Source organism: Crocodylus siamensis, chromosome 2 (assembly GCF_052110815.1).
Source record: "Crocodylus siamensis isolate JL-2025a chromosome 2, ASM5211081v1, whole genome shotgun sequence".
Classification (NCBI taxonomy): Eukaryota; Metazoa; Chordata; order Crocodylia; family Crocodylidae; genus Crocodylus; species Crocodylus siamensis.
The window spans coordinates 185,404,904-185,431,992 of NC_143396.1; the positions used below are offsets into that span (position 1 = coordinate 185,404,904).

General features: G+C 41.1%; 2 protein-coding genes across 5 annotated transcripts in view; both read left to right on the plus strand.

The window, feature by feature from the left end:
- The window catches only part of ABCC8 (ATP binding cassette subfamily C member 8), a 148,145-nt gene extending 137,029 nt beyond the window's left edge, over positions 1 to 11,116 (plus strand). For 3 of the 4 annotated variants that reach the window (XM_090032571.1, XM_090032572.1, XM_090032573.1), the window contains 5 exons: positions 1,773 to 1,881; positions 3,098 to 3,201; positions 6,590 to 6,723; positions 8,122 to 8,184; positions 10,882 to 11,116. In XM_090032571.1, coding sequence (XP_089888697.1) covers positions 1,773 to 1,881; positions 3,098 to 3,201; positions 6,590 to 6,723; positions 8,122 to 8,184; positions 10,882 to 11,019 — 548 coding nt within the window. In that variant the 3' untranslated portion in view covers positions 11,020 to 11,116. Of the gene's footprint in view, positions 1 to 1,772; positions 1,882 to 3,097; positions 3,202 to 6,589; positions 6,724 to 8,121; positions 8,185 to 10,881 lie in introns of those variants that run through there. The other variant, XM_090032574.1, reaches the window with a different exon arrangement.
- An 8,490-nt stretch (positions 11,117 to 19,606) lies between these two features.
- Positions 19,607 to 23,293, plus strand: KCNJ11 (potassium inwardly rectifying channel subfamily J member 11). The gene has a single exon (XM_090032576.1). It carries the CDS (start codon positions 21,529 to 21,531, stop codon positions 22,711 to 22,713), a length of 1,185 nt encoding a protein of 394 aa, XP_089888702.1. The 5' UTR covers positions 19,607 to 21,528; the 3' UTR covers positions 22,714 to 23,293.
- The last annotated feature ends 3,796 nt before the right edge of the window (positions 23,294 to 27,089 follow it).

Sequence of the window (27,089 nt, forward strand, 5' to 3'; positions counted from 1 at the left end):
CCATAAACAGCCACAAACGTTCCCATTAAGAGTCTCCATTAAGAATAAAAAAAGAACTTGAAGTGTGTTTTTAAACAATCCATATTGTATTCCCATATTTGTTTCATTCAAGGCCTGGATCTGATTCTTTGAAACTCAGTGATTTCAGGGGGATCAGGAGTGAGGTCCTATAAGCTGTGTCCAAAGCTAAACTTCCATACTGTTATATCAGGATCATCTAGTAAAAACGGGGTTCTTCTTGCATCATGTCAGCCTTCTCTTATTAGTTTGTAAACATGGCAAGCTAATTTGCATTAAAAGGAGAGATGCAATGCAGGGAAATCACATTTTTATTTCTGAAGCTTATCAACATGCATGGTGTTTAAAAGCAATAGAGAGAAAAGAAAAGATGTTGTTTGAAGCTCCAGAAATAAACTAGAGGTTTTTTTTACTCATCCTGGATTCAAATAGATGATTCTTTCCTGGATCCAACTTCCAAAGACCTATCTCCCTACTTCATTTACAAATTCCATCCCAGCCATGACTTCCTCTGTGAGCCAGTAACTCACGGTTGATGTGTGAGAGGAGTAAACATTAGCATTTGGATCTACTATATGTATGTATATAGGGAGATTCTCAGGTGCAACAGGCTGGGTCAGATGTCTATTTCAGCCCCTCTGGAAATAAAGGCAATTTGACTATTTTTTGTATGCAGATGCATACATTGCTCATGATGTTCCTAAGTAACACCATTAAAAAGAAACTTCATTCCCCAAAACTGCACGTGTATATCAGCAGCCAGTCAAAGAAGCTGGACTTTCTTTCTGTGCCTCTTGGAGCTAGATTTTCTTTTAGTTAATTTGTTACAAAAATATGGATGAGAGGCAAGGAACTAAACTTAACCAAAGAAAAAGAGGTTACTTAACAAAAAACCTAGACACACGCTTGCATTACCTAAAGTTTAGGTAGACCTTGCTTATCTTAAACACCTGTCTCTTTCGGCTGTCTGCTACTTCACACTTCCAGTCTGCTCCTTAGCACTCCCTATCTCACTCCCTGCCTGCCATGTACTTCTGGGCCTCTCTCTCATCAACCTCAAAGCTCTGTTCCATTTTCCTACCGGGAAATCCAGGCTTCCTTTCCCTGAAGCTAGATTGCATTCTAAGCTCAGCATAGTCAAAGGTAAAACATCAAAGTGAGTGATACCTTCAGTGTCCTTTCAATATCAGTAACAGGAATATCTGAAGTGTTTGGTCCCTCTCCTGCATATGTGCATGGACTCCTGCTTGAATTAGCCTTTTGTAAACATCTAGCAAACATCTAGCAAACAACAAAATAAAGAATAAACAGACAGGTGAACGTATACCATTCAAAAATGTTACAAGCAGCTCCCAAACCCTTCTCAGCTATGTTTTAGTCTCAAGAGAACTGTGCTCTCTGATGACCAGAAACTCATTTCCCTGATTAATATAGTCCTGCACGCTTACTTTCATCAAGGGTAGGCAACTTTTTTTTGGCTGCGGACCAGTGTGACCCAACCCGGGTCAGAGGTGGGGTAGGAAAGCAAGTGCTAGGACTCGGCCACCATCACTGCTTGTCTTTGGAGAGTGCCTGCAGCAGAAGCCCCCTACACTGCTACTTGCCACCAAAGCCCCACATCTGTGGGCCAGATCCATATGTTGCTACCCCATTTTGTAACGTACTGTAAGCTGTTAACCAGTCAGGTAAGGTTGGTTGCTGTTGGTGTGATGTGGCAAACAAGTGCAACAGACTCTCGATGTTCTTCTGAACAGGGAGGATTATCATTGATGGTATAGACATTGCTAAGCTCCCTTTACAGACACTGAGATCCAGGCTGTCAATCATTCTCCAAGACCCAATTTTGTTCAGCGGCACAATCCGGTAAGTATTAAGCACAAGCTGCAAGAAATGGTTAGGATATCAATTATCATAGATAATGTTTTTCACAGAGGTGGCAGCAGCAAACTATCTGAGTAAAGGAGCTGATGCTGCTCCTACATAAATTGAAAAGAGGGGAGCATTGTCTCGTCAGTGTGTTTCTGTCTGGTATCTTGCCAGAGAGCACCTTCACAGATGCTGGAACCCAGTCAGTGCTCCCCTAGCTGAAAGGAGGTGCAAGGGCCAGGGCACATCCTATATATGAAGGATCCTGGCAGTAGTCACTCTCTTCTGCCATCTGGACCCAGTAGATAAGCTAGCATGCTGGTTAAGCACCATTAATTTCCACACCTTGAAACTTCCTTTGACATGGTAAGGTATGCAAGGTGAATAGCCATGACACCTAAAAAAGGAGGGAGAAAGACAAGGGAAATCCTGTAAGGAGAGGCTTAGGATATGTTGATTTTGGAGCCTCATGCTCTGTTAGTTTTTCAGGCTTTGTCCCATTCTATCTTCCATGAAAATCAAAACCTCTTTCTTCAGAGGGAAAGTCACAGTGGGAGCTTGGCAAAGAGAGCTTCAAAAAAGTTTCCATTCTATGGAATTTTCAACCAAAAGAAATAATCTGGCCCTTGGGTGATATCACCTAAACAGCTGGAAATTATTGTAATTAGACTTAAATTTATTTCATCACAAGTTGAAGACTGCTGCAGTTTGGCAAATTTGCCTCTATGAAAAAATATGAGACTGGGGTACATTACTGTGAAGAGAGCAAGAATCATTTAGATCTGAAAATACAGTGACTAAATACATTTATTTTGTTTGTTTGCCTATTTTATTTGAGCCCACATCGGGCATTCACAACATATGCAGTAGCAGTATAAAGTAAACGTAAAGTTTTGCACACTGCAGTGAGTCTTATTCCTGAATATTGTGTTATGTTTCCAGCAATGTGATATGACAGGAAAAAGAAAGATGTTTGTTTTTGCTTATTGTGGGTAATACTAAGCTGTGGTAACACTCAGAGTGGTTGATAACACCTGTTTTTTAATTTACGGCTATGGTTCCGCTCTAGTGCTGTGTTTGTGTTTCATAGTTCAGCACAAGGCTGGATCATCTTGTATATGACCCTACAGTTGTATTGGAAAAAATGAGTGTAGGAGCCATGTATTTGTGAAAGCGATGTTGCTTTATAATTTTAAACTGCATTTAACCACAGGTTTAATTTGGACCCAGAAAAGAAATGCACAGACAGCGTGCTCTGGGAAGCCTTGGAAATAGCACAGCTGAAACACGTGGTGAAAGCACTTCCAGGGGGTCTAGGTAATAGTTCTCTCTGCTTCAAAAACTGTTCCAGTGGTAGATTCATTTCTATTTAAAGTTTAATTAGTATTTTAAAAATGACTGTTACAGAAACAAAAATTATATAGGATCATGTAGGCTGATACTGGAATTGCTTTGGGGAACACTGTGTGAAGTCAAATGTTCTGGGCCCATCCAACTTTCTCTCAGTATCTGCATAATGAATATTTTACTCATTGACATACATCAGTACCCAAACCCCCACTGACCTCATCAGAGCCAGGTGGTCAGCCTCTATAATTCTCTGGCTAATGAGTCAAGTACAAATGAACCTAGTTAAGTTTCTAAGCTAAGGACACTAAAGCAGAAGGCAATGTAATGAAAGCTGAGTGAAGGTACAAATAACTGGCTCTAAGATGTCACTAAATATCTGTAAAGTATAAAGACTTAAAAAGCTCAGACAGATTGCAGAAGAGCATTGTTTTCTGAGTTGAGAAATTGATGGACACAGACTGATAGTGAGAGATAATGCGTAAGCCACAAATGTAAGGAAGAAACCCAGTTTCAGAAATGAAATATGTTCAGCAGGCTAAATGTCTGATACATATGAAGAATATAGCATGATAGGAGTGCTACTCTTGATAGAAACATAAGAGAAATACTGTCATAGAGCATATTAAAATAAAGCTGAAGCTCACAGAATAGTGTGAGTGCTATACTATATTCTGATATAGGCAACAGGAGTGCTTGCACACATGACGGGGGTTTACTTCAGTTTAGTTCTCTCTAAACTGAAACGGTGGGTTTTTAAAAACCCACCATTTCAATTTAGGCAGAATTAAACCGAACTAAACCCCCATGGCATGTACACAAGGGTGGGGGCCCAATCCTTAGAGCACTCCGGCAGCGGGGTTGAGGGGAGAGCTGCTGACAGGCTGAGTGGTCCCTAAGCTGCGGGGGGACCAGTGCTTCCCTCTGCCACAGCAGCAGCACCCCCCAGGCAGCACCTAGCCCAGGCAGTCCTGGAGGGCGTCACAGCCACAGAGGGAAGCACCAGCTCCCACTGCAGCTGCAGAGGAAAGCACCAGGCCCTTGTGCAGCTCAGGCAGGCAGTCAGGCTCCAGAGAGAAAAAAAAAATCAGACTCACCACTTTCTTTTTTTTCCTTCAGTGGAGCCTGCTTGCACAGGCTGCCACCGGGATGCCTGCACAGCACTTGAGCTGCACAAGGCCCGGTGCTTCCCTCCATGGCTGTGAGGTATCAAACTAAAACACCTTGGACATGTTTTATTTTGCTGCGTCCCAAAGTCATTTAACAAGCAATACACCGCCGACAGCGTAAACAGCCACACCATTAAAGCTTATTATGCCGCCAACAGTGTAAACAGTTGCACCATTAAACTGGCGCAAAAGGTCATTTAAGCTGCTTTTAAGGCCAATTTTGTAGCATGTACAAAGGGCCCAAGACATTATTTACCCTTATTATGTTTCCCCTGAAAGATAAATGCCTTTGGGCTTCCATTTTGTTGGTTAGGTCTCCTTCAGAGTCCCAGCCCCTCTTACACACTACTAGCATCATTGCAAAGGCACTTAATTAAGTAGTTGACATGGAACACAGTGCCCAGAAATGTAGTTCTTAGAGCAAGGAAATGAAACAGGTTTTGGTTTTGAATGGCATTGACTGCACCAACTGAATGAGACAGTTTAATTTTTTATTACTGTTTTTATTAATTGCATACAAAATTACTGTGAAATATACCATAACTTATAACACGTGTCATTGTAAGCTTCCATGACAGGGTCTTTTTCTTACTCTGGGCACTGAACAAGGTTGAGCATGCTGTCCAAACTCTAAACAAATAACAATAATGATAAGGAGATGGGCTCAATCCTGCTCTTGGGTGCATCCAGTTAGTTTCACTAAATACAATGAGAATAAAACTTTGCTTCTCTTTTTTTGAGAGTGCATCAATGCTGCCACTGTGCATGGTTTAAAAAATCCTGAACGTGAACATTAAATAACCTAATCACCTACTGTATGCCTAGAGTATTCCTAATCTGAACTAACAGCTGACCTCAGAGTGAAGTACCATATTTTTAGACGTTCAAAATCCTCGTAACTTTAATTCACACTGACTGCGTCTACACAAGATGCTGACTGCACAGTTGTTGTTGCACAGCCATTTAGTATTTGTTTGTAGAAGTTTATACAAGTGATCTGATGATCTTTCCAGGAGTAGGTTGTTATGAAATCACATATTCCTTGCAGCATAGGTTGTGAAAATACTGTCATGTTCTCAGTGGCCACAACCATATTAGGCTATTGTGCAGTAGCATCACAAAAAAGGTGTTAATGGGCGCTATTGACGTGACAATATTTTCACAACCTATACTGCAAGGAATAACCTAACCTACTTATGGAAAAAGCATCATATCACTTGTTTTTTATTACCATGTTACTCTGTATAGGACCAGCTGTACCTTCCTTTTTATGCACATGGAGTCAAAACTTGCTATCCTTGTTCAGAAAAAGAACTCTTCCATTCAGTAAGATTTTGCTGGAGGAGGGACTATAGAATTGGCCCCAGAAGCAATAAGTGCTTTCTTAAGTCCAGTCTAAATGCCTTCCAGATGACAAATGACTTCCAAATGAGAGAGATTTTATCCAAGTATTTGTTTTTCTTTATTTAATGTATATACATGAGTTACACAGCACCAAAAAATGCTATGCAAAATAAGACAATCAAATTTGAAGAAAAAGAGTAAAGACCTTTCAGGGATTAGATGTCTGACTTATGAGAAGAATTATCAGCAATTTAGATTCTAGTACTTTAATCAGGCATTGTGAAAGGTCAATAAAATAGTGAAAAGAAATTTATTTATTAGTCTGTTACATTAGCAATTCCATTGCTAGCTCACTGTGAAAGGATTCTGGTCCCAAAATGTAATTTGCATTAAAATGTGTTTTTTCCTGTAGCATTTCAGTTTCTTATTTACTCGACCTAGTTTCAGTGCTGATCCTTCACATGATATAGCAGAAGACAGTGTTTCCATCTTTATCTACAGTAATATTTATGTGTAGCTTGTATGCGTCATAGGTCTGTTTCTATGCAGAATTTAAGTTTAGCTGTATACACAATGGATTACCAAAATGCATGAGGTTTTTAAAATAACTGTATTTATTCCTAGTATCCCGAGCTACTAAGCATTCTTAGCTTACTTCATGAGAAATCTTAACTGTAAACAATGCTAATATTTAATGTTAGTATAGGAAGCAGAATCGGGTGAATCAACCACTGAAAACCTACCAAAAATGATCTTTAGAAAATATTTATGTAAGTATTAGGCATTACTTTCCCAATGTGATCTCAAATCAAGACACACCCTAAGAATTAACTTTTGTTTTCCAGATGCCATAGTCACAGAAGGTGGAGAAAATTTTAGCCAGGGGCAGAGACAGCTATTCTGCTTAGCAAGGGCTTTTGTGCGGAAGACAAGCATCTTCATCATGGACGAAGCCACAGCATCTATTGACATGGCAACAGTAAGTTCACAGCATGTTCAAGCTTTTTTATAGAGAGAATTATTTTTTCTGAGTGGTGAACCACACTGTCTATGCTAAGTTGAGATGGAATTTATGTGCCACGATTCTGTCTCCTTGATAATGTGTAAAACACACTTTTTATTGCAGGTGTGTTTACAAGTCAGCCCAGCCATAGAGCCATTGAAGTGAGTCATTGTTAACTGGCCTGGCAAAGAGTCTGTAAACCGTTTTACTGGGGCTTAATAGTCCTTCAAGCATGGTCTACATTAGGAAATGTTTCTTTTTATTAGTAGTTTGGTTTCCTAAAGTAAACGAAGCTTCATGGGCTCAGCTGTGATGACCAGTGGGGAGCAAATTTGACTAGTTATGTTAAGCTAGTTCCAGAGTAGGTAAAAGAGGCGGTGGACAGAAAGTAGGCTATAAAAAAAGCAAATAACATACAAAAACAATGTATTCACCTGTACAAAAACACTGTTGCATCTATCCCCCTGAAAGTGCTAGCTAGAGTTCCTAGTAGAGGATAAACCATTTTGACTGACAGTACTTTGCAACAGAACACTGAAAGCTGCTTTGTTCCCACCTACGTTAAACTGTTATGGGGAACCATTGTAAGACATGCTTTCAACCTCAAAAACAAGGTAGTATGTAAGTGCAGAATACTGTTGTGGAGGGGTGTTAAAGCAGCTAAAAATCTCTGCACCCTTGGTACCCCATAGAGATTTGACTATGAGACTGATAGAAAAGTTGAGAATTACGCAGAGACCAATGAAGATCAACTAGACAGTTCACTCTTTGGGACACGTGTCTGTAGGGACAGAGGAAGTGATAATAGCTTTGCTTTGTTGAGTTTAGCACACAGAATATATTCCTAAATAGCAACTGGTGAGTGTTCTTTGTGGACAGCTCTGTATTTTAAAACTGTCTTAAGGACTTCCTCTGAAGTTGAACATTACCTGTACATCAGGCAAAATACACCCCTAGTGCTGTCAGATATATCAAGCATGCTGTGACATTCCATTGCCCTCAGTGGGACCAAAACAAAGCACAGCCTAAATGCCAGAGCGAAGGAGGATTGGCAGACAAGTCATTTTTCCTCCACACTGAAACAGTGATAGTGATACTTGTCCTCCTTTGCAAAGTGGTTCAGGGGCTCCAGATGAAAAGCTCTGTGTAACCTAAGTATTATTAAAAATTTGTAAGCTGAGAGTGTTGAGTACTTGACCAGTTCAGGCCCATTGTGCATAATCAAACATACCCCAACTTTGTTAACTTCTCATTTCCACAGCTAAGAAGCAATTCTCAATAGTAAGAGTTTGACATTCATTTCTGTTTACATACTTGTCATCACTGTGGAAACACTGCTATTTCAAAAGCAATAACAATTGTCCATTTACATAGGAGAACATTCTTCAGAAGGTTGTAATGACTGCATTTGCTGATCGTACTGTAGTCACAATAGCAGTAAGTATAAGCTGTGTTGTTTGTTCGAATGCAAAAATGCCTTTTAAAGCAAAGTATCATAACCCTTGTGAACTGCTCTAATCTGTTTATTTAAACACCACTTAATTAAAGGTTAGATTTATTTTCTATTTTAAACATATATGAAGTCATTTATTGAGTCTAGGCCTCAAACTTGCATCATCTCCTAAGCTGGATCCAGACCGTGGAGTTCCTCAGGAGCTGGATCTAGAAGTGGTGGCAGTTAGGAAAATGGTGGCAGCAGCTGTAGTAGTGGCAACAGACCAAGCAGCCCTGGGGAAAACAGTGGCAGCCAAGTGACTGTGGGGTGGGTGGGACTATGTCAAAACGGTCCTTGTTTGCCCCACCACGACCACCAACAGCCATGGCCAACAGGGCCATACTTCCCTCCCCTCCCCCCCTTGTCCCTCTCCTGAATTCCATGGCCTTACAAAACCCTGTGGGTTGGAGAAGTAGCCCCATGGGCCAGATACTCCCAATATAAACAAATTTTAAATACTCTTTGGGCACATCTAGACTAGATGTTTACTGCCGAGTGAACTAATTAGCTACACAGTAAATATCTTGTGCGTGCATATGCAAGGCTGTTAGGCCTCAGGAAACTAGTAAATTCCACAGCAAGGCAGTACTTGTAAATACAAGTACTACCTTGCTGCAGAGCATTTTACTCCACAGCACCGCATGTGTAGATTCTGATGTGGCTAGCTGGGGCGTGAGGGTGCTTCAGTGCCTGCCTGCCAGCTAGCCCCACACTGGAGCACCCTTGTGCCCCAGGCAGCCCCTCCAGCATGCTGAGCTGGGGGGTGGGGAGGGAAGCGAAGCATCCCCAGGCTGGCAGGCTGACCCACCAGGCCCTGTGCCAGCTGGGCCTGCTTTGACCCAAGTTCAGTGTGCTGTGGTCCCAGGCACGCATTCAAATGGTGCACCCAGTAGCAATGAATACTGGTGCAATAAGTTTATTGCTTATATATAAATAAACTCTGGCTGGAGTATCTCTGGCATATCTAAATATGGTTTATATTCCATCTTAGACCAAAATGATCTCTATCTCTTTATTAGAATATGTATATAATTATCTAAGAACAAGATTTAACCCATGTTTAACTATAATATTTTAAATAAAGAAAAATAAAAATGATAGGATAGCTTTTGCATTGGAAAGTCCATATTTTTTTCAAATAAGTTAAATAAGCATTTTAGCAGCTTTCAAAATATATGGTTTTATCACTATTAAAAATGAGTTGATTCATTAATTGGAATACTTTTAAAATGATTATTAATGATCATAAATAATCATAAGTAAAAAAGTTAATAAAGATCAAAGTGAAACCAAGATATGGACCTGACACGTCAGCACAGATAAATACTTTTCAGTCCTCTAATTTTCCAAATATAATAATGTCTTTGGGCAATGAAATAAGCTATTGAATTACTTTACTTTAATGTGATATTATGATTAATGCCTCCCCTGGTCCTGGATATGACTGCAAATTGCATCCAACTGGAGGGCCTGATGACAGTGTAGTGGAGCTTCTCATGGGAGGGTAGCTCCTATAAAGTACCACAATATTGCAAACTCCAGAGTAAGGCTAGTCTGGGGTGCCTCAGAACCCTAGCCCCCACTGCCTTGGGGGAACTGCCTTGGCTGGAGAAAAGCTAAGGGACATCACCCTGACAGAAATGGACTGTCACTGAGGTGTTGTACAGTCAGCAGCAGCTCTTATCCGTTACTTTCTGGCAGAAGCTACAGCTATCAAAGGACTGAATATATGTACTCAGTGTGGCCTTTGGATTCTGTCTCAATGCTCCAGAGGGGGATGGTAGGTCTTGGGCAGCTTTTACTCTTCCACATTCTTGCCTAAGCGTACATGTCAAAGATCTTGGTATAATGGTCACAGGCCATACAAGCAGATTCATTGGGCACCTGACCAGACCTCTTATACGGAACACCATTATCCAGAGGACTGATGTTTGCTTACACAATGATTAATGGATTGTACATATAGTTGTCATGAAATGCAATTGTACAGCAGCTTTTCTTTTACACAGAGATTCTTTATAAACATTCTATGTCCAGTATACAACTACTGTAAGAATTATAATTTATAAATTCCTGACTTTGTTGTACAGAGAATTTCAATCAGTGTTGTCCTGAATTTTGTACAGGATGGATAGGGGAGGGTTCGTTTTTATTATTATTTTAAAGGTATATGTGCCCATTTTTATTGCACTTTCAGCTTTCTAATGGGCTTGAAAATGTCCATTAAAAAAGATTTCAAAAACAAACCTAATTGCCGTCCCCAATTTCCGATATAATTTCAGAAGCTGTATTTGAATTGGAAACACCTTCTGTTATGTGAAGGTGAAGTCATAAATGTATGCAACTTGGTATACTTGTTTAAATTGTATTTAGCATATCAAAGTGCAGTAAAACTGTGGAGATGACTCCATGTATTCAGACTCCTATAATCACATAAAGCCTCATCAACACAGTATGTCTTTCAGGATCATTGACTAAAGGTTTATTTCTGTAATTTGCATAGTAGGCTAAGAAGAAGTAAGATGAAGTCATCTTTATCAAGCTTGACCTTTGACAAGAATACTGGTTTTGATAAATGCTCCCTCTTCCACAGTGATACCCGATATGCTGAACTCCCATTGCCTTTGTTTGTTTTTCAGCACCGAGTACACACTATTCTGAATGCAGATTTGGTTATTGTAATGAAGAGGGGAGTTATTTTGGAGTATGACAAACCTGAGGTTCTGTTGGAGCAAGAAGACAGTGTGTTTGCTTCTTTTGTACAAGCAGATAAATAATAAGAATAAATTAAGCCTTTCAAAGTGCACTTGTACTATTCATTTTCTAATAATGTAAATTACCTGTAAATAAAATGTTGATTATTTCATAATAAAAGACTGAGTTTTCTATTTTTAATAATCTGATTTATTCTCCATCTCCAGGACTAATGCATTCTTCATGGGAATTTCTTTCTTTTTTCATGTAAGATTTCTTTGGTGCTAAGAAACTCTGAAACCTATGATTCAAAATAATTATGGGGCTGAAGCATGGCATGACATATGCCAAACATGAACAGCCAAAATAAGGTTTTATTCTTTGCAATGAAACCTCTGCTGATAATACATATTGCTGTATTTGTTCTGATAGCAACAGGAGCAACTCTAAGAAACTTACCATGTTTGCTTGCATACAATATGCAGCTTTTTCCCCAAAAAAACAACTGCTGAAAATTGGAGTGGTCATTACATGCAAGGAAATATGGCAAGATTCATTTCTGCTGCTTACCAGGCAAAAACAAAAGTAAAATCTACACATGATCTTCAGGGAACAGAACAACGAGCAGGCTTGGCTCCCTGGATACTGCTACCCAGTTACTTATTACAAGGAAACATCTTTTTGCTCCATTCTGACTTTCAAAAACAAGGTGAGTATCTTATTCTGGGGCATATTGCATATGAGAAAATATAGAATTACCATGCACCTTTACAGCAATAACAAAAGTTAAGTAAAGTCTCCCTGGTACATAATGGTTTTGGAGACTAATATGGACTGGGGAAGAAATACCTTAAGATCATGGGTGTTCTTGACACCTTTTGACAAATTTTTTTGAATAATGCAATTTCAATACACTGTTCTCGACTGTCACAAGGATCAAAGTAGAGACATGCACACCAGAAGATGGAACAGTAGGGAGTAAGTGTTGAAGGCAATTAAAATTCTGATGCTGTATAGTTTGGGTGTGGAGGGACACTTGGGATCTATAATTCATTAGGGTAGTAGTTAGATTAGCATCTTTTCTCATGATCCAGTTATTCAATACACCCCCACATGGATATTTGTAATTCAGCCTTGTAACCAGACCTACAATGTGTCATAGATGGTACTAAATTTATCCCTGCTGTACATAGGACTGAGTGCTAGGCTAGATGACATCAGAAAAAAGCTGTACAAAAGACTTTTTCTAAAGCATTGATCTTTTTATCCTACCACTCAGTCTATTAAAAAAATCCCTTTCTTTCCATATACTATTACTTGCTTGTATCCCCTTGGTCTCTCCTTTAATACACTATGTACTCTGAGCATCCTTTGTCACCATTCACATCCCTGACTCTCATTCAGGCTGCCTCATTTCAGCCTTTATTGAGCTGAAACACATTGGGGTAAACCAAACTCCTGGAAATGCTGAGGAAGCTGAGAAATTGAACTAAGATTTTGCTCTTAGTTTCAGAGCAGCCCCTGCCCACCCTCCATTATCTCTCTCATTACAAGTCAAACCAAAGCCCTGGGTTCTGAAAGACACAACCTTCTGGGTGTTTCAAATCTGCACCTGAAATTTGATGGAAGACTTTGCTTCATCGCTGATATTATTGATTATTAAGGTGGGATCAGGAAAACTCAGTGATGTGACTGACATCTTCCACATGTGGTTCATTCTTTCCTTTCACTCTGCCAGATGGAGAATTCTGTCTATTGTGTAGGACCTTGGTTTTGATGCTTGCAAAGGAGAGGTGGCAGAGACATGCTGCAGTGTTCTGTAGTAGGTGGACCTTCCCAGAAACAGGGATTCATGCCCAGATACATCACACCTAGGAGGTGACCCAGAACCTCCTCAGGCCAGGCTATCATCTGTCAGGATGGAATGGAGTTTTTAGTTAGTTGGAGAAGATACAAAGTCAGTTCCAACTGAGGCTGAGCACTTTCAGGTGTGAGCAGGGCATCCGTCAGAGTTGCACATTTGCATCCTAGAAAACTCGGAACCTATAAGGAAACTCCACAGGATGGAAAGGTCTACGTGCCTGAACCAAGTATTGTGAGCCTGTTGATCCCTATAACTTGCCATCCTTTAGGAATCAAACTCCCTGGTGAGGGAAAGGATGCTTTTGTGCATAAATTATGTAGCTGTGCCTTGTTTTGTTTGGCCTTGCCAAGAGGTCTCTGTTCAAATACTGACCCCAATAGAATTGGACAATTGAGGGGCAAAAAAACTTTCACTTTCTTAACACGAGTTGGAAAAGCAACTCTTTGCTAGCCTCAGATCCTTATCTTCCTATTACACTGTCCTGAATTCATGATTATCCTTACCAATAAATTATACAGACATGCATATGTATGTACGAGTACATACAACTGTGTAATCAGCCTATCTGATGAACAGCTAAATGACAGGTTAAGTGATTGACAGCTAATAAACCTAATTAAGGACAGCACCCAGCCCTTTTCCTTCTGGTCATTGATAAAAAGTAGCAGGCTTTCCAGAACATACAAATCTAAACCTTTTCCACATGCATGAGCTGGAAGGAGACTAAATGGATGAGGACCTGGTATTATTTGGACAGTAGTGTCAGTTGTTCATCTACCTTGAGAAGAGAGAGTTATGCCATTGTCTTACAATTTAGGAAGTTCAGAGATTTTGGGAAATCAGCCTTCTGCTTTTATGCCCTTTTTCATTCAAGCATGCCTGGGGAAATCCAGTTGAAATAATGCAGTAGGTTGTCATTTTCAATATCCTTTGTTTTCTCTTACCATTCCTTTCCAAGTTAAAATGGAGCATTTTTCATGCACTAATTGTTCTTTTCTACTTGCCACAGTGCAGAAAAGCCAAGGATATATTTTGTTGCATTACAAATTCCTCTATTTTGCAGCACTGGCTTTTTACTATTTGTACACTATTTGTGAATAGAGAGGCTTTACAACCAATGGAAGAGTGCAGTGTTAAGAACAGTGAAAATTAAATTAAATTATTACATGAATAAAATGACTCAGTTCTGTCAATAAGCTTGCACATGGAGAAGAGGGCAATGAGTACCGAAAAATATCCTCCTCCATGAAACTCACTGGCAAGTGTAAAAAAAATAAAATAAAACTATACAACTATAGCTATTATTTGTGTTTTACAGCAAAAGAAGTCATGGTTAGGGAGAGACCCCACTATTGCATGAAACAGCAGAATACATGCTCCCAAAGATAAGTTACTTTACTTGGGATCAGGGCTTCACTGAGCTAGATGGATGCTGCACGTCAGCAGAGATGGCCAGAAGCTGCAACAGCTACTGCGAAGGATTCCTATTATTCTCTGAAGGCATTGGGCTGGATTGTGGAGCTGTGCTGGCCTCTGTGCCTGCTAGCTGCACAGTCAGGATTTCTTCCATTACTGCTAAAGCTGAAAACACTTCTGCTATGATAAATATGAGCATTTAGAAAATTATCAGTGGCTCTGCATCACTTTAGGACATTTAACAAGAGAAGTCAGGACTACTTGGTTAAAATCCTGGCTCCGCTGATGTCAGGAAATATGACTAATTGCTTAGATTCTGTTTCTACCTCTGCTAATCACTTGCTGTGTAACTTGGGGCAAATCACTGCAGCTCTCTTCATGAGTTGTCCACCCATCTGTGAAACTGTATTCATAGTACATGGTCTCCTCAGTGGAGTTGCAAGATTAAATCAGTATCTGTATAGCACTTAGTGGTTCTTGGTTGATCTAAGTGCAAAGTAAACAGGAATATTTCACAGTTACCTGGATATTTATTATGCCGTTATAATAAAACCCTGTTTCCCGTAAGAAATGATTCAGCAAGAGAAACAACGGGGAAAGTGTATACAAGTGTAGTGAAGGAAAAAGGCCTGGTATCACACCATAATCCAATTGCTAAACTGTAAAGAGAGAAGTTCCTCCCATGAGCTTTATTCTACAGTGCTAACCCAAAATAAGTTGGCTAGTACAGAATGGCCACTCTTGCCGTGCTCCCCTATTGAGTACCCGTTCCTGGCTCCATAGAAACAGTATTTCTCTTTGCTTCGTTCTTTAAACTATCATCAGAAGCCATTTGTTTCCTGCAGTTGGAAGGTTGTGCGTCCAGTCACCAAACAGCGGAGATGGGGGAAAATGAGGTAAATTGGTGAGTGACATGCACAAAACAAGGAGAAAAGGGCAGCGAAACACTCTCCAGTACTGAGGGATCTGAAAATGCAGGCCCTTCCTGGATAATTCAGCTCATGCTACATGAGTTCCTATGTAAGGTTCCACTGCTGAGTCACACTCCCAAACCATAAAACTGGTTCACTAGTGGGATGCCTTCCTCCTGACACTAGTTTTTCTTAGAACAATGTTACAAAAGCTATTTGTTCCCTTTTCAAGTAAATGTAATTACTGCCCTCTGGAGGGCAAAATGAAGAATTAAAGAAGCCTTTTATTCATTTTGGTTTTTAACAGTGGGCCTCACTATATTATTTCCCCCTGTGCAAAATATAAAATGATGCCAAGCAAATAGTGTTCTGTGCTTTATATCCATTTTGCAAAGACGCAAGCAACTGCATAAGAGGTAGTGAGGTAGAGAACCACGTCCCAGTGCATGAGCTTTCAAATGAGTTTGCCCAATTAGTAGCCCTGTGCAAAGTGGCTAGTATTCACTTGAGATTTGGATTCGGCAGGTTTGGGGAACGGTGATTCGATTCGGTGATTCAAATCAATTCGGCCGAATCCGATTTGGAGATTTGAGAGTGCTGAATCAGCCGAATCTCCAGATCACATAGGCCCCATCCCCCACCACTTTCAACGACTGCCCCGCCCCCCACTCACAGGCTGCTGGGGAAAAAAAGCCCACACTCACAGGCTGCTGCCGGGAGGGGGGCTATCCCCACTGCCCCATGCTACATGGGGGGCTCTTCCACGAGCCCCCAGAAGCCCCAATGTTGCTGCAGCAGCTGGTGAGTTTGGGGTTTTTTGGAGTTTTTTTTTTAAAGGGCCAAGAGCTAGGGCAGGCAGGGCAGCCATGGGGGGGTTGGGAGGGCTGGGGGAGCAGGCAGGGGATGGGGCCTGGCAGGGGTCCCCTCATGGTCCCCTTCCCCCGCTCTTACCAGCATGGACTCCGGGTCCAGCTCCATGCTGCAGCCAGTGGGGACTGCCCAACTTGCCAAAGCTCCGTGAATCTTTTCTGAATCCATTCAGAGAGCTTTGAATTGATTTGGACCTATTGAATTGAATTGAATTGATTCAGTCCCCTGATTCGAGTGGGAGATTCAACTACCAAATCGGGTCAAATTTCCTTCAAATCAAATCAGCACTGAACTTTTGAACAGCCCTACCAAGTAGCTGATTTAAAAAAAAAAAGGTTAGAAAAGGACACAAAACAATCCCTTTTTAAATGTGAAGTATACCTTAACATCTATGAATCTATGAATGTGTGTAGGTGATGTATGTAGGTGTGTGTAGATGTAGGTGATGTACATATGGAGTCTTCACAAATCAGGTTTCTGTCTGCCATATAAATATGGCAATCCAATAAGCACCCAAAATATCCACAAGATAGGTGAAAAAAAAGTCCAACACACACGCACACACTTCTGGCTCAGATTAAAACCCATGGTATCAGATTAAGAGGTATTTTGAACAGAACAGTTGAAGATGTTTCCCTGAGCATTTCTAAAACAATTAATGGTGAATATCAGGGAGGGTGTTGAATAGGGATATATCATTCCAGAGATACCTGGTTCAGTTCCCTCCCTATATATAGTATACAGCATCCACTCCTGCCACTTAGAAATAGGATTCTGGGCTAAATGGACTATTGGTCTGACATACTTTGGCACTGGCACATCTTATGTTCACTTTTTTATATCAGAGTTAAGAATGACAGCCCAGAATATGAGGAAGAGATATAGAAAATATGGGAAACCTCCCAACGAGTCAATATATCCAAAAACGTCTCTGGAATCTGTATATCCCTAACAAATTTGTTTATATATCATCTGTTTACATCTATAACGTACCTATGTATATAGAGAAAAAAGCAAGACAGAATTTAACTGTGGGATCTAGAATTATTTTGGTAGAGTGGTCAAAGTACACAATCAGAAATATTTGTTCTAATAGCTGTGGAAGCTGCTTACTTAATTTCAACTTCAATCACTGCAAGCTCTCACCCGCTAATCAGGACCTGGGGAAACTACTATTCACCGAGGCCCCCCAGGGGAGGACAAGAGATAATGGGCACAAACTGATTGATGATCACTTCAGGCTAGACATAAGGAAAAACTTCTTTATAAGTCAAGTGCTGGGGATTTGGAACAGGTTCCTCCCAGAGATGGTAAAGTCACCCACCCTGGCAATCTTCAAAAAACATCTTGATGCCCATCTTGCTGGGGTCATCTGATCCCAGCAGTCTTTCCTACCCAAGTGCAGGGGGGCTGGACCTGATGATCTGTAAGGTCCCATTGAGCACCCAACATCTATCAAACTATTACACTTCCTCATGGCATTAAGACATTGTCTAGTAAATCAGTGCCAATAACCACTTAGATATTATGGCAAAGTAATAAAGCTCCAAAGCTGAGGAGTGATTTGAGAGAGATACATGAGCCCTGCAAACCTCCAGCCTCTATTTTTTCAGGGGGAAAAACTGCTTTAGTGTGGATGAGAGGCATAACTAGCAATTTTGGCACTGTGGGCAGAGATGCCAGAGGGTGGTAGATGGGGTCTACCTGCTTTGGCTGCTGCTGATGCTCTGCAAGGTCCTCAAGGGCTGCCAATCTAAAGGACTTTAAACTGGCATCTTGGGCTGGCACCGCACTTGCTCTGCCATAGTTATGACAACTCTTTAAATTTAACTTGGAAGATAAATTTTCTGTGCAGGACAGGCTGCTAAACCCTTGTCCAATTACTTCACTGATTTGTATGAGTCTAAACTCATACAAAAAAAATAAACTGAAAGTATCTAATCAAAGTTTTCATTTTAAATGAACGGGCAACATCCCTTTAAATGAAATATAGCTGACTCCATATGCTGAACACTCTGGAAAAATAATTCCTGAGTCTGGGCTTAAATAAAGCAGGTTGACTTGGTTTGGGATATGTAAATACATATAGAGAATCCACACAGCAGCTCTTCTTTGCATCGCCTTTGGAAGTTCTCACAAACCTCTGGAAGCTCAGATCATGCTAGGTTAAGTATATGCACTTGAGTCACTCCTTAGTTTCCTTCCTACTGCATCAAACCTAACAATTGCTTGCATTCATGTGCCTTGCCTCTGTATGCTGGCTCCTTGCTTTAAATAAAAACCACCATCTTATTGGGTTTTATGAATCTACTGTGTATGTGGGTCTTTATAGTGAAGAGAAGTAAGGCTGTAAGGGACCTCCAAAGGTGCCTGAAGCAGGATCATCCCTATCCAAAACCATCCCATGTAACCATAATCTAAACTCTACATAAGACTATCCTCAACCCGGACACAACATAGACCTAACACCCTAACCTGCCACAGATGAAGCACGGGAACAAGAGGTCCTGGGTAGAGGGCCACACGCCCCACTACAGAGGAAGGCAAACCCCCCCACAGCCCATCCCAATCTGACCATGGGGTAGTATTTCTTCCTGACCCCAGATATGGGGAGCAGTCTGACCTTGAGCAAAGGGGCAAGACCCTCTAGCCAGGAACCTCTGGGCTTTGCTCCTAGCAGGAGAATTGGCACACCCCAATTGAAGTCTCCAGCCCTAGCTGTAGCCAGCACCCAATGCCTCTGTGAAAGCTAAAAAACCTGTAATGGAGAACAGAAAAAGGGAGGGGGCAGGAGCAGCCAGAAAAGCCCAGAAGCATAGGAAATATCTATGGCAGAAAAGAGGCATAGCTACAACTTGATACTCCCTGAACAGTGGGTGTCCAACTTCTTCTTGAACACGTGCAGTCATGGGTAGTCCACAGCTTCCCTAGGCACTATTGCCTCACTATTCTCACAGGACATACATTTTCCAGATATCCAGTCTAAATGTACTTTGCTGCAACTTCAAGCCAGAGATAATGTTCAGAGATAAATACTTCAAAAAATGCAATTAATGGGGTTTCAATATCCTGTCCCACGCTTAAAATTGAGCATGCATTAATGCTTTGCTGAATTGCAGCCTTCCCAAGGAAAGTTTCTATCCTTTAGAATCTTGCTGATACTTATTTAATACTTAAATGTATCATTTCCTGCTACTAGAGTTCTGTAGAGCTTCCCTGAATTCTTTTATAAAAGGTTTCTTTGGAAAAAAAATCAAAAAACACCACAGTATCTATCTTGCATGCTTTTTCATGAATGCAAAGAATAAGACCAAAAAAATAATCTTAGTATAAAATAAATAGCAGAAGTACATCTATTTTCTAAATGCTTTCTATGCCACTAACAAAACAAGATAAATCAATGAAATTTAATGTAATTATGCATGGAGCTAAGATCCCAGCTCCCCTTGGATATCTAAGTGATAACCAAACATCTCTGACATGGATCAGGAGCCAGAAAGTATGGCTTTCTGTAGCCTACTCCACATTCAACTAAAAAAAAATTAAGTAACACATTTAAAAGATCAATATTCTTTATTTGCATTGCAAGTAGGGCCATATGTGACAAATGCATGTATTTGGAACAGAGTGAATCACAATATCTCAAAATTGCCTAAAACAGTGTAAATGAATGAGCCAAGTGACCTTTGCCTAGATCCATGTTACTTCCCCTGGATCTGAACTTACTTACAAAAAGGAAAAAACTGGACCAGAAGGACTGCCCTGGGAAGACTCACCAACCCTTACTTGTAAAAAATTATTTATTTACAAAGAGGTAAGGATTTCTGTGGGTTATATCTTTTACTGGACTAGCTACATGGCCCAGATAGACTTAGACATGCTTTTGAATGCAGTTCATTCTTAATATTCATACATTAATATATATTAATTCAATATAGTAATTTATATATATTAATTAAAGAATGAACTGCATTCAAAAACATGTCTAAGTCTATCTGGACCATATATATTTACTCTCCAAAATATGTGTGAGCTCCCATCACCAGATACTGTGAAAGCAAGTGCAAAGAGCAGAGCATAAGAAGGAAACAAAGCGCATGAGAAGCATACAAATATCAGGGGGGAAAAAGACATGTAAGGAAAACAGAGTCTAGGAAGGGGGGCGAAGGGGGAAGCCCGAGCCCAACAGAAGGAGGCTTTCCCAGTGCAGCGGCGCACACAGTACCAGCCCCTCCTTTCTGGGTGCTTCCACTGCAGCGTCATTATGGCTGTCTCACAGAAGCCTGTCACACACACACACACATATATGTATATGTGCATGCAGTAGCTATAGTCTAGTCTGTATGTATGCACTCAGACGGCATTAAAAAACATGTCTAAGTCTATCCCAGCTGCACTGCACTATTATATTTTAGTGTCCATGTGTATGCACTTATACATATGTGTGTGTACATAGATACACATATATATACATATGTGTGTATGTATCTATATATCTATCTATCTACGTATCTTTCTATCTATATAGGTCTAGACAGATAGGTGTAATACACACACACTTTGGGGGGGAAATGATATATATCATTTGATGTAGGATAGGTATATATAAATTTGCCCCTCCCCAAAGTGCACGTGTATACCTATTACAGATACTTATCTATCTATCTATCTAGGTCTATATAACTATATCTAGATAGATAGATAGATATGCCATCATTGCATCTATCTGTCTGTCCATCTATCTGTCTAGGTCTAGGTAGGCGGACAGACAGATAGATGCAATGATGGCATATCTATCTATCTATCTAGATATAGTTATATAGATATATGTAGATAGAATACACACACACTTTGGGGGGTGCAAATGATATATATCATTTGATCTATGACAGGTATACATAAGCTTGCCCCCCAGTACATGTGTCTATCTATCTAGATAGCTAGATTGCATCTATTGCATTGCATCTATCTGTCTATCTATCTAGACCTAGACAGATAGATAGATACATGGCATATCTATCTATGTATCTCTATAGAGATATATAGAGATATATAGATGGATATAATACACACACACTTTGGGGGGGAATTATATATATCATTTGATATATGATAGGTATGTATACCCCCCCGGTGCATCTATCTGGATAGATAGATAGCTAGATGCAATGATGACATACCTATCTATCTCTCCAGACAGATACAGACGCACACGCCGTGGGGGGACGAATGCGACGTGCCGGTCGCCGTGCGCTGGGGCTGTCTGAAGGCGCCCCAGGGCGCACGTGCCCCATCGCTGCGGGGACCCGGCGGGCGGGGCGCAGGTGGCGGGAGGTCGCGGCCCCCCCGCGCGGCCGGAGGCGGCGGCCGCAGGCTGGCGCCGGGGGGGGCGGGGCGGGGCGGGGCGGCGCTGCCCGGGGGAGGCAGAGCCGCGGGGGGGGGGCGCCGCGCCGCGCGGGGCCGGGCCGGGCCGCTCCAGCGGGGCATCGCCCGCAGCCCGGTGACGGGCGCCGGCGGGGCGCGGCGGAGCCATGCTGTCCAGGAAGGGGATCATCCCCGAGGAGTACGTGCTGACCCGCCTGGCCGAGGATGTGCCGGATCACGCCCGCTACCGCGCCCGGGAGCGGCGGGCCCGCTTCGTGGGCAAGAACGGCGCCTGCAACGTGGCCCACAAGAACATCCGCGAGCAGGGCCGCTTCCTGCAGGACGTCTTCACCACGCTGGTGGACCTCAAGTGGCCGCACACGCTGCTCATCTTCACCATGTCCTTCCTGTGCACCTGGCTGCTCTTCGGCATGGGCTGGTGGCTCATCGCCTTCGCCCACGGCGACCTGGACCACAGCACCCAGGTGGAGCAGGGCGGGGACCCGGGGGGCTTCGTGCCCTGCGTGACCAGCATCCAGTCCTTCACCTCCGCCTTCCTCTTCTCCATCGAGGTGCAGGTGACCATCGGGTTTGGTGGGCGCATGGTGACCGAGGAGTGCCCGGCTGCTATCCTGGTGCTGATCGTGCAGAACATCGTGGGCCTGGTCATCAACGCCATCATGCTGGGCTGCATCTTCATGAAGACGGCGCAGGCCCACCGCCGGGCCGAGACCCTCATCTTCAGCAAGCACGCCGTGATCGCCCTGCGGGAGGGCAAGCTCTGCTTCATGCTGCGGGTGGGCGACCTGCGCAAGAGCATGATCATCAGTGCCACCATCCGCATGCAGGTGGTGAAGAAGACCACCAGCTTGGAGGGTGAGGTGGTGCCCCTCCACCAGATCGACATCCAGATGGAGAACCCGGTGGGGGGCAACAGCATCTTCCTGGTGGCGCCGCTCATCGTCTGCCATGTCATTGACCAGAACAGCCCCCTCTATGACATCTCCCCTCTCCACCTCAACCACCAGGAGGACCTGGAAGTCATCGTCATCTTGGAAGGTGTGGTGGAGACCACGGGCATCACCACCCAAGCTCGCACCTCTTACCTGGCTGACGAGATCCTCTGGGGCCAGAGGTTTGTGCCCGTTGTGGCCGAGGAAGATGGGCGATACTCTGTGGACTACTCCAAGTTTGGCAACACGGTGAAAGTGCCCACCCCTTCTTGCACTGCCCGGGAGCTGGAGGAAAACAGAAGCATCATAGACACCATGTTACAGTCGCCTAAAGGCACCATTAGGAAGCGGACTGTCAGGTTAAAGCCCAAATTTACCATCTCTGATGAGCCTTCTTGACACACGTGGTAGAGGAAACTCTGGTGGGGCTGTGTCTGAAACATGCAATAACACAAACTCTTGAGCCTGCCTCTATTTTTTCTTATTCCGGTTGGTAGCACAAGGTATGTGTTGTGTTATTTATTGCAGGACAGTTGTATTCTGTTATTATTGATAAAGGTGTGAGAGATTTTAAGCAGCCTTGGAGGGGTGAAAATGTTCATCTGCTGCTTTCATTGAAAAATCCTGACTCTTGCATTTATTTGCGTGATTGTTTTTGGACTGAGTCAACCACATGGGAATCGGATCTTCCCTTGAAAAGTAACTTCATATCTGCCCTGGGAGGTTGCAGTATTTAGGGCTTTGCAATGTCTGTCATCCAGTCAGTAGTTTTTAACTGCTTTTCTGAATAGAAACATTATCATGATACAGAAAAAGCCTTTAACAGTTATTATTATTAACCTCGAGTTGGAACTTAAATAATAATAATAAAAAAGGTCAGGGAGTAATTTTTATGAGAAAGATAAGTCTGGATATGAAGGTGCCTGTTTAAGTCATGGTACTTTGTCTTGCAGAAATAAACTTACAGATTTAATTTAGACCATATTGTACTGTCTGGATCCATTGACTGCAAGTGCAGTAGGGGAGTCATTTGTATATGTATTTTTGTATCTTTTCAAACCCTTCTACAGTGCCTCAAAAGAGGATATGTTATATCTGCTTTTGCTAGCGAGTAATGCAGCTATGGTTTCTAAAAGGGTTTGTCTTTACAAAGCAGAACAGATATTAATTGATGTTATGTAACTGAAATTAATTATGGAAAAGAAAAATACCTTCATCGATTGCAAACAAAAATCCCTGCCACAACATACTAGGGCGCCTGTGAGGATTCATCCCCCATTGATTTCAATCAGATAATAAGGGAGTACAAATGTTATCAGAGAGACCTTACCTAGAAAGTGTTTTGCAATGAAAAAAGCAATCAGGACTCATGGTAGAGATGATATCTTTTATTCGACCAACAAGATGCTTGCAGAAAAATGTCTTTACTTGCAGGCTTATGGGCACAAACACCTTTCATCAGGCAGCTTGCAATTAAAATTTTTTTTTTCGCAAACAGCTTGTTGGTCTAATAAAATATATCATCTCTACCACGAGTACCGATTGCTTTTCTCTCTAGACCAATATGGCTACAACCTGGATACTTTTTGCAGTGAAAGAGCAGATACAAATTATATCAAATGGTATTTGCCTGCAATCAGCAAGACCTCTTAATTTTAGTTTAGTTTAGTTTTAGTTTTAAGAATGATTCAAGAGCATTTTGTTCTGAGTAAAGGCCGAGATGTATAGGATAACGCAGTCTACTTCCGGGATGTCAGATCACACCACGTACCATTGTTGTGAAGACTGCACCCTTTTCATTTAGGGTCTGATCATGAATTAATTATCTGCGCAACCTCGAATTCCACCTGCTCCCTTTGATTTTGATTGTGCTTGGAATGCAAGATCAGGCACACAATGGGAAAATACACACCATTAATTCACTAAGTTTTCTTTTTTAGCAGCAGACTGACTAGACAGTTAACCTGACCCAGCAAATCTTCCACCTGGAGAATTCCCATTAAGAACAAAGGCAGTTTTTTGTGTGGAGGGCTTGTACGATGGGGGCCTGATAACATCCTTACAATATATTCTTGATAAGCACTGCAGACTGCCATTGAAATCAAAGAAGATTTTGTCTGAATAAGGCGTCGATAGAGATGGCAGACTGGTCCTGGTGACACAAAAGATGAGGTGGTACTGTATCACAGGCCTCCATGTGAGGTTGCATTGTTCTCTTTAACAAATCTCTATATGGGAATTCTTTGCATCTTACAAAATTATTGCAATATTATTTTAAAAACAGTTTGTCTTGTGGCCAGATCTTACACCGCTTTTCAGTATAACAAAGCACAAATGCATGCAATCATAAAGGGAAAAAAAAGGGAAAGAGTTGCATACTGACTAAATAAGAATTTGTGATAAAATGAAATCATTCCAATAATAAAAATCTCAGTACATTAGAAGCATTATTTCTATCATTAAAAGCTATAAATCTCACAGGTAAGTAAGACTTGCACTTACGCTATTCAGACAGCCAGCTAAATGAATACTTAGAAACATGTTAATATGTGCCCAAGTTTCCAAAGTCTTAACCTAGTGGGCGCATCTACACATGTGCTTTAATGAACGGTAGACTATTTTACTGCATAGTACAGATTAAAGCGTCGTATAAAAAACCATGACATTTTGTTAATGTGCAGTAAAATAGCCTACTGTGCATTAAGCATCACTAAAAAAGCATGCAAATGCACTACTACTGCACATTAGCGCAGCCTAATGCTCATTAATTTAGTAGCTTACATTGGAGGTACAAAACATAATGTGCATTAGAAAAGGCGCATTAAAGCATGTGTAGATATGTCCACTGTTAATATTATTTTGAAGTGAGCTTAAAGTGTGGTAGGCGTTTCACAGTGAGAAGACAGGACAGACTTGAAAAGTTGGAGTTAAACAGAATTAATATGTAATTTGCAAGGGAAAATTGAAAATTAAAACGTAAAGCTTGGTAAAAGGGGAAAAAAAGCTCTATTAGGAAATGCTAAAAATTTGTTCTAATTAGTAGCGTCTTTTTGTGAAATTCAGTTTAACTGCACCATCATTTTCCCACCCTCTCTATTACTGCATCTCTGTCAGTCTTCACTTGGAGAGTATTTATGGTAGATCAGTTTCTCATGGGTATGAGTGAAAAGCATATGTATATAACCCTTTGAAGTTTCTACATCTGCTTTACCAACTGTCACTATTCTGCTGTCGTATCACTAAAAGATGCATAGATGAAATATCACACAGGGAAGTATCAGATGACCTGAAGAGTCCCTGTATTATTTTCTGTCTCTATAGTGCCTTATTTCGGTACGTAAATACTTACAAATGTTTATTGACAGAAAATGCTTGGAGACTGTTGTTCTTCTAACTTTTTTTTTAAGTTTTGACCTATATGAGAAGCAGTTTCAGGAAGACTACTAGACAAATAAACCTTCTGTTCAGAAACAGATTCAAACTTCTTGTTTCCTCAAGGAAGTTGGTACCACAGAAATAACCTGCATTTTCTTTGTACTCTGAAAGACAGGAAGGTGGGGAGTTGAAATGCCTTAAAGATTTCTTTTATGTCATCATTGCAGAAACCACCTAAATAACCAGCAATGTGAGGGTAAGAGACAGCAACGAAAAGGAATATAAAAAGAGAAGACTCTCACAATAAAGGTTTCTGTGGGCAATGCATTTAATCAAAACCTTTGCAAGTCTATTATTGGGAATTCTTTTTTGTTTCTTTTTTATTTAAATTATTTTGTGCTTTAATGGTTTGAAATATATCACCATATATCAGGGGCATCATAAAAGCAACAAAATCAAAAAGTTTCAAAGTGATTGGGGACAGAAAACATTTGCAAAGACCATTTTATTATCTTGCCATCAAGTCGTTTACAAAATATTTGATAATACCCTAAATCCAGAATTGTCTATGAATTTACGCTTAACACTGAACACGCAACTTTTCCTTGAAAAGCTTTCCAGATAGCAGTTTTGTCCTATTACTCTTTGGAAAAATCCTTTATTTCACCATGAGGCAAGATGATTTTTCTTCTATGGCAGTAATCCAGCATGAGTGATGCATTTGAATTTTTTTCTCCTAGGGTCCCTTTAATATAAGCTATTCATGGGGGTAGCTCCAGGTGATAATCTGAAGGGACACATCATTTTTTACAGCATTAGGAGAAGACTATATTCTTAGTGCACTAAATTTGCCAATACTAGTAAGCTATGCCATCTGAATGATCCGAAAGGAAGTTTAATGTTTTGCAAACATTTATATATATGAGCAACTCCTGCACACACAAGTAGTCCTGTTTAACTCATGATCTGGCCTGCAAGCAGTATTTATGTAAAAAATCCCAATACCATGACTTGGCTGTTTACTTATTAGAGCAATGAAGGGATGGGAAAAATTCCAGTTAACAGATGGGCAATAAGAAAAAATTAAGTGAATCTGGTTAATAATAAACATGATTTGAAGGACAGCCAAGTCATCTGTCATTGTTTTGAAATATTTTTAGCCACTGTCAATAAGAATAATGGTCCCAACTGTGCCCTCAGTTTTAGCATTAAACTGATCAATTAAATTAAAGGCCCTTGTGCTTAAATAAAACATAGCGATATAGGGCCCAATGTGGTCCTTTTACCCCTGCCACAAAGCACAAATGGACAATTCATACTATATATTATTACAAAATATAGTAAATGTCAATATGAGACATCACCTGTAAAAAATATATTAAAAACAGGAATAAACACAA

Coding starts and splice junctions, on each gene's coding strand:
- KCNJ11 (XM_090032576.1), top strand. CDS start 21,529: ATGCTGTCCAGGAAGGGGATCATCCCCGAGGAGTACGTGCTGACCCGC.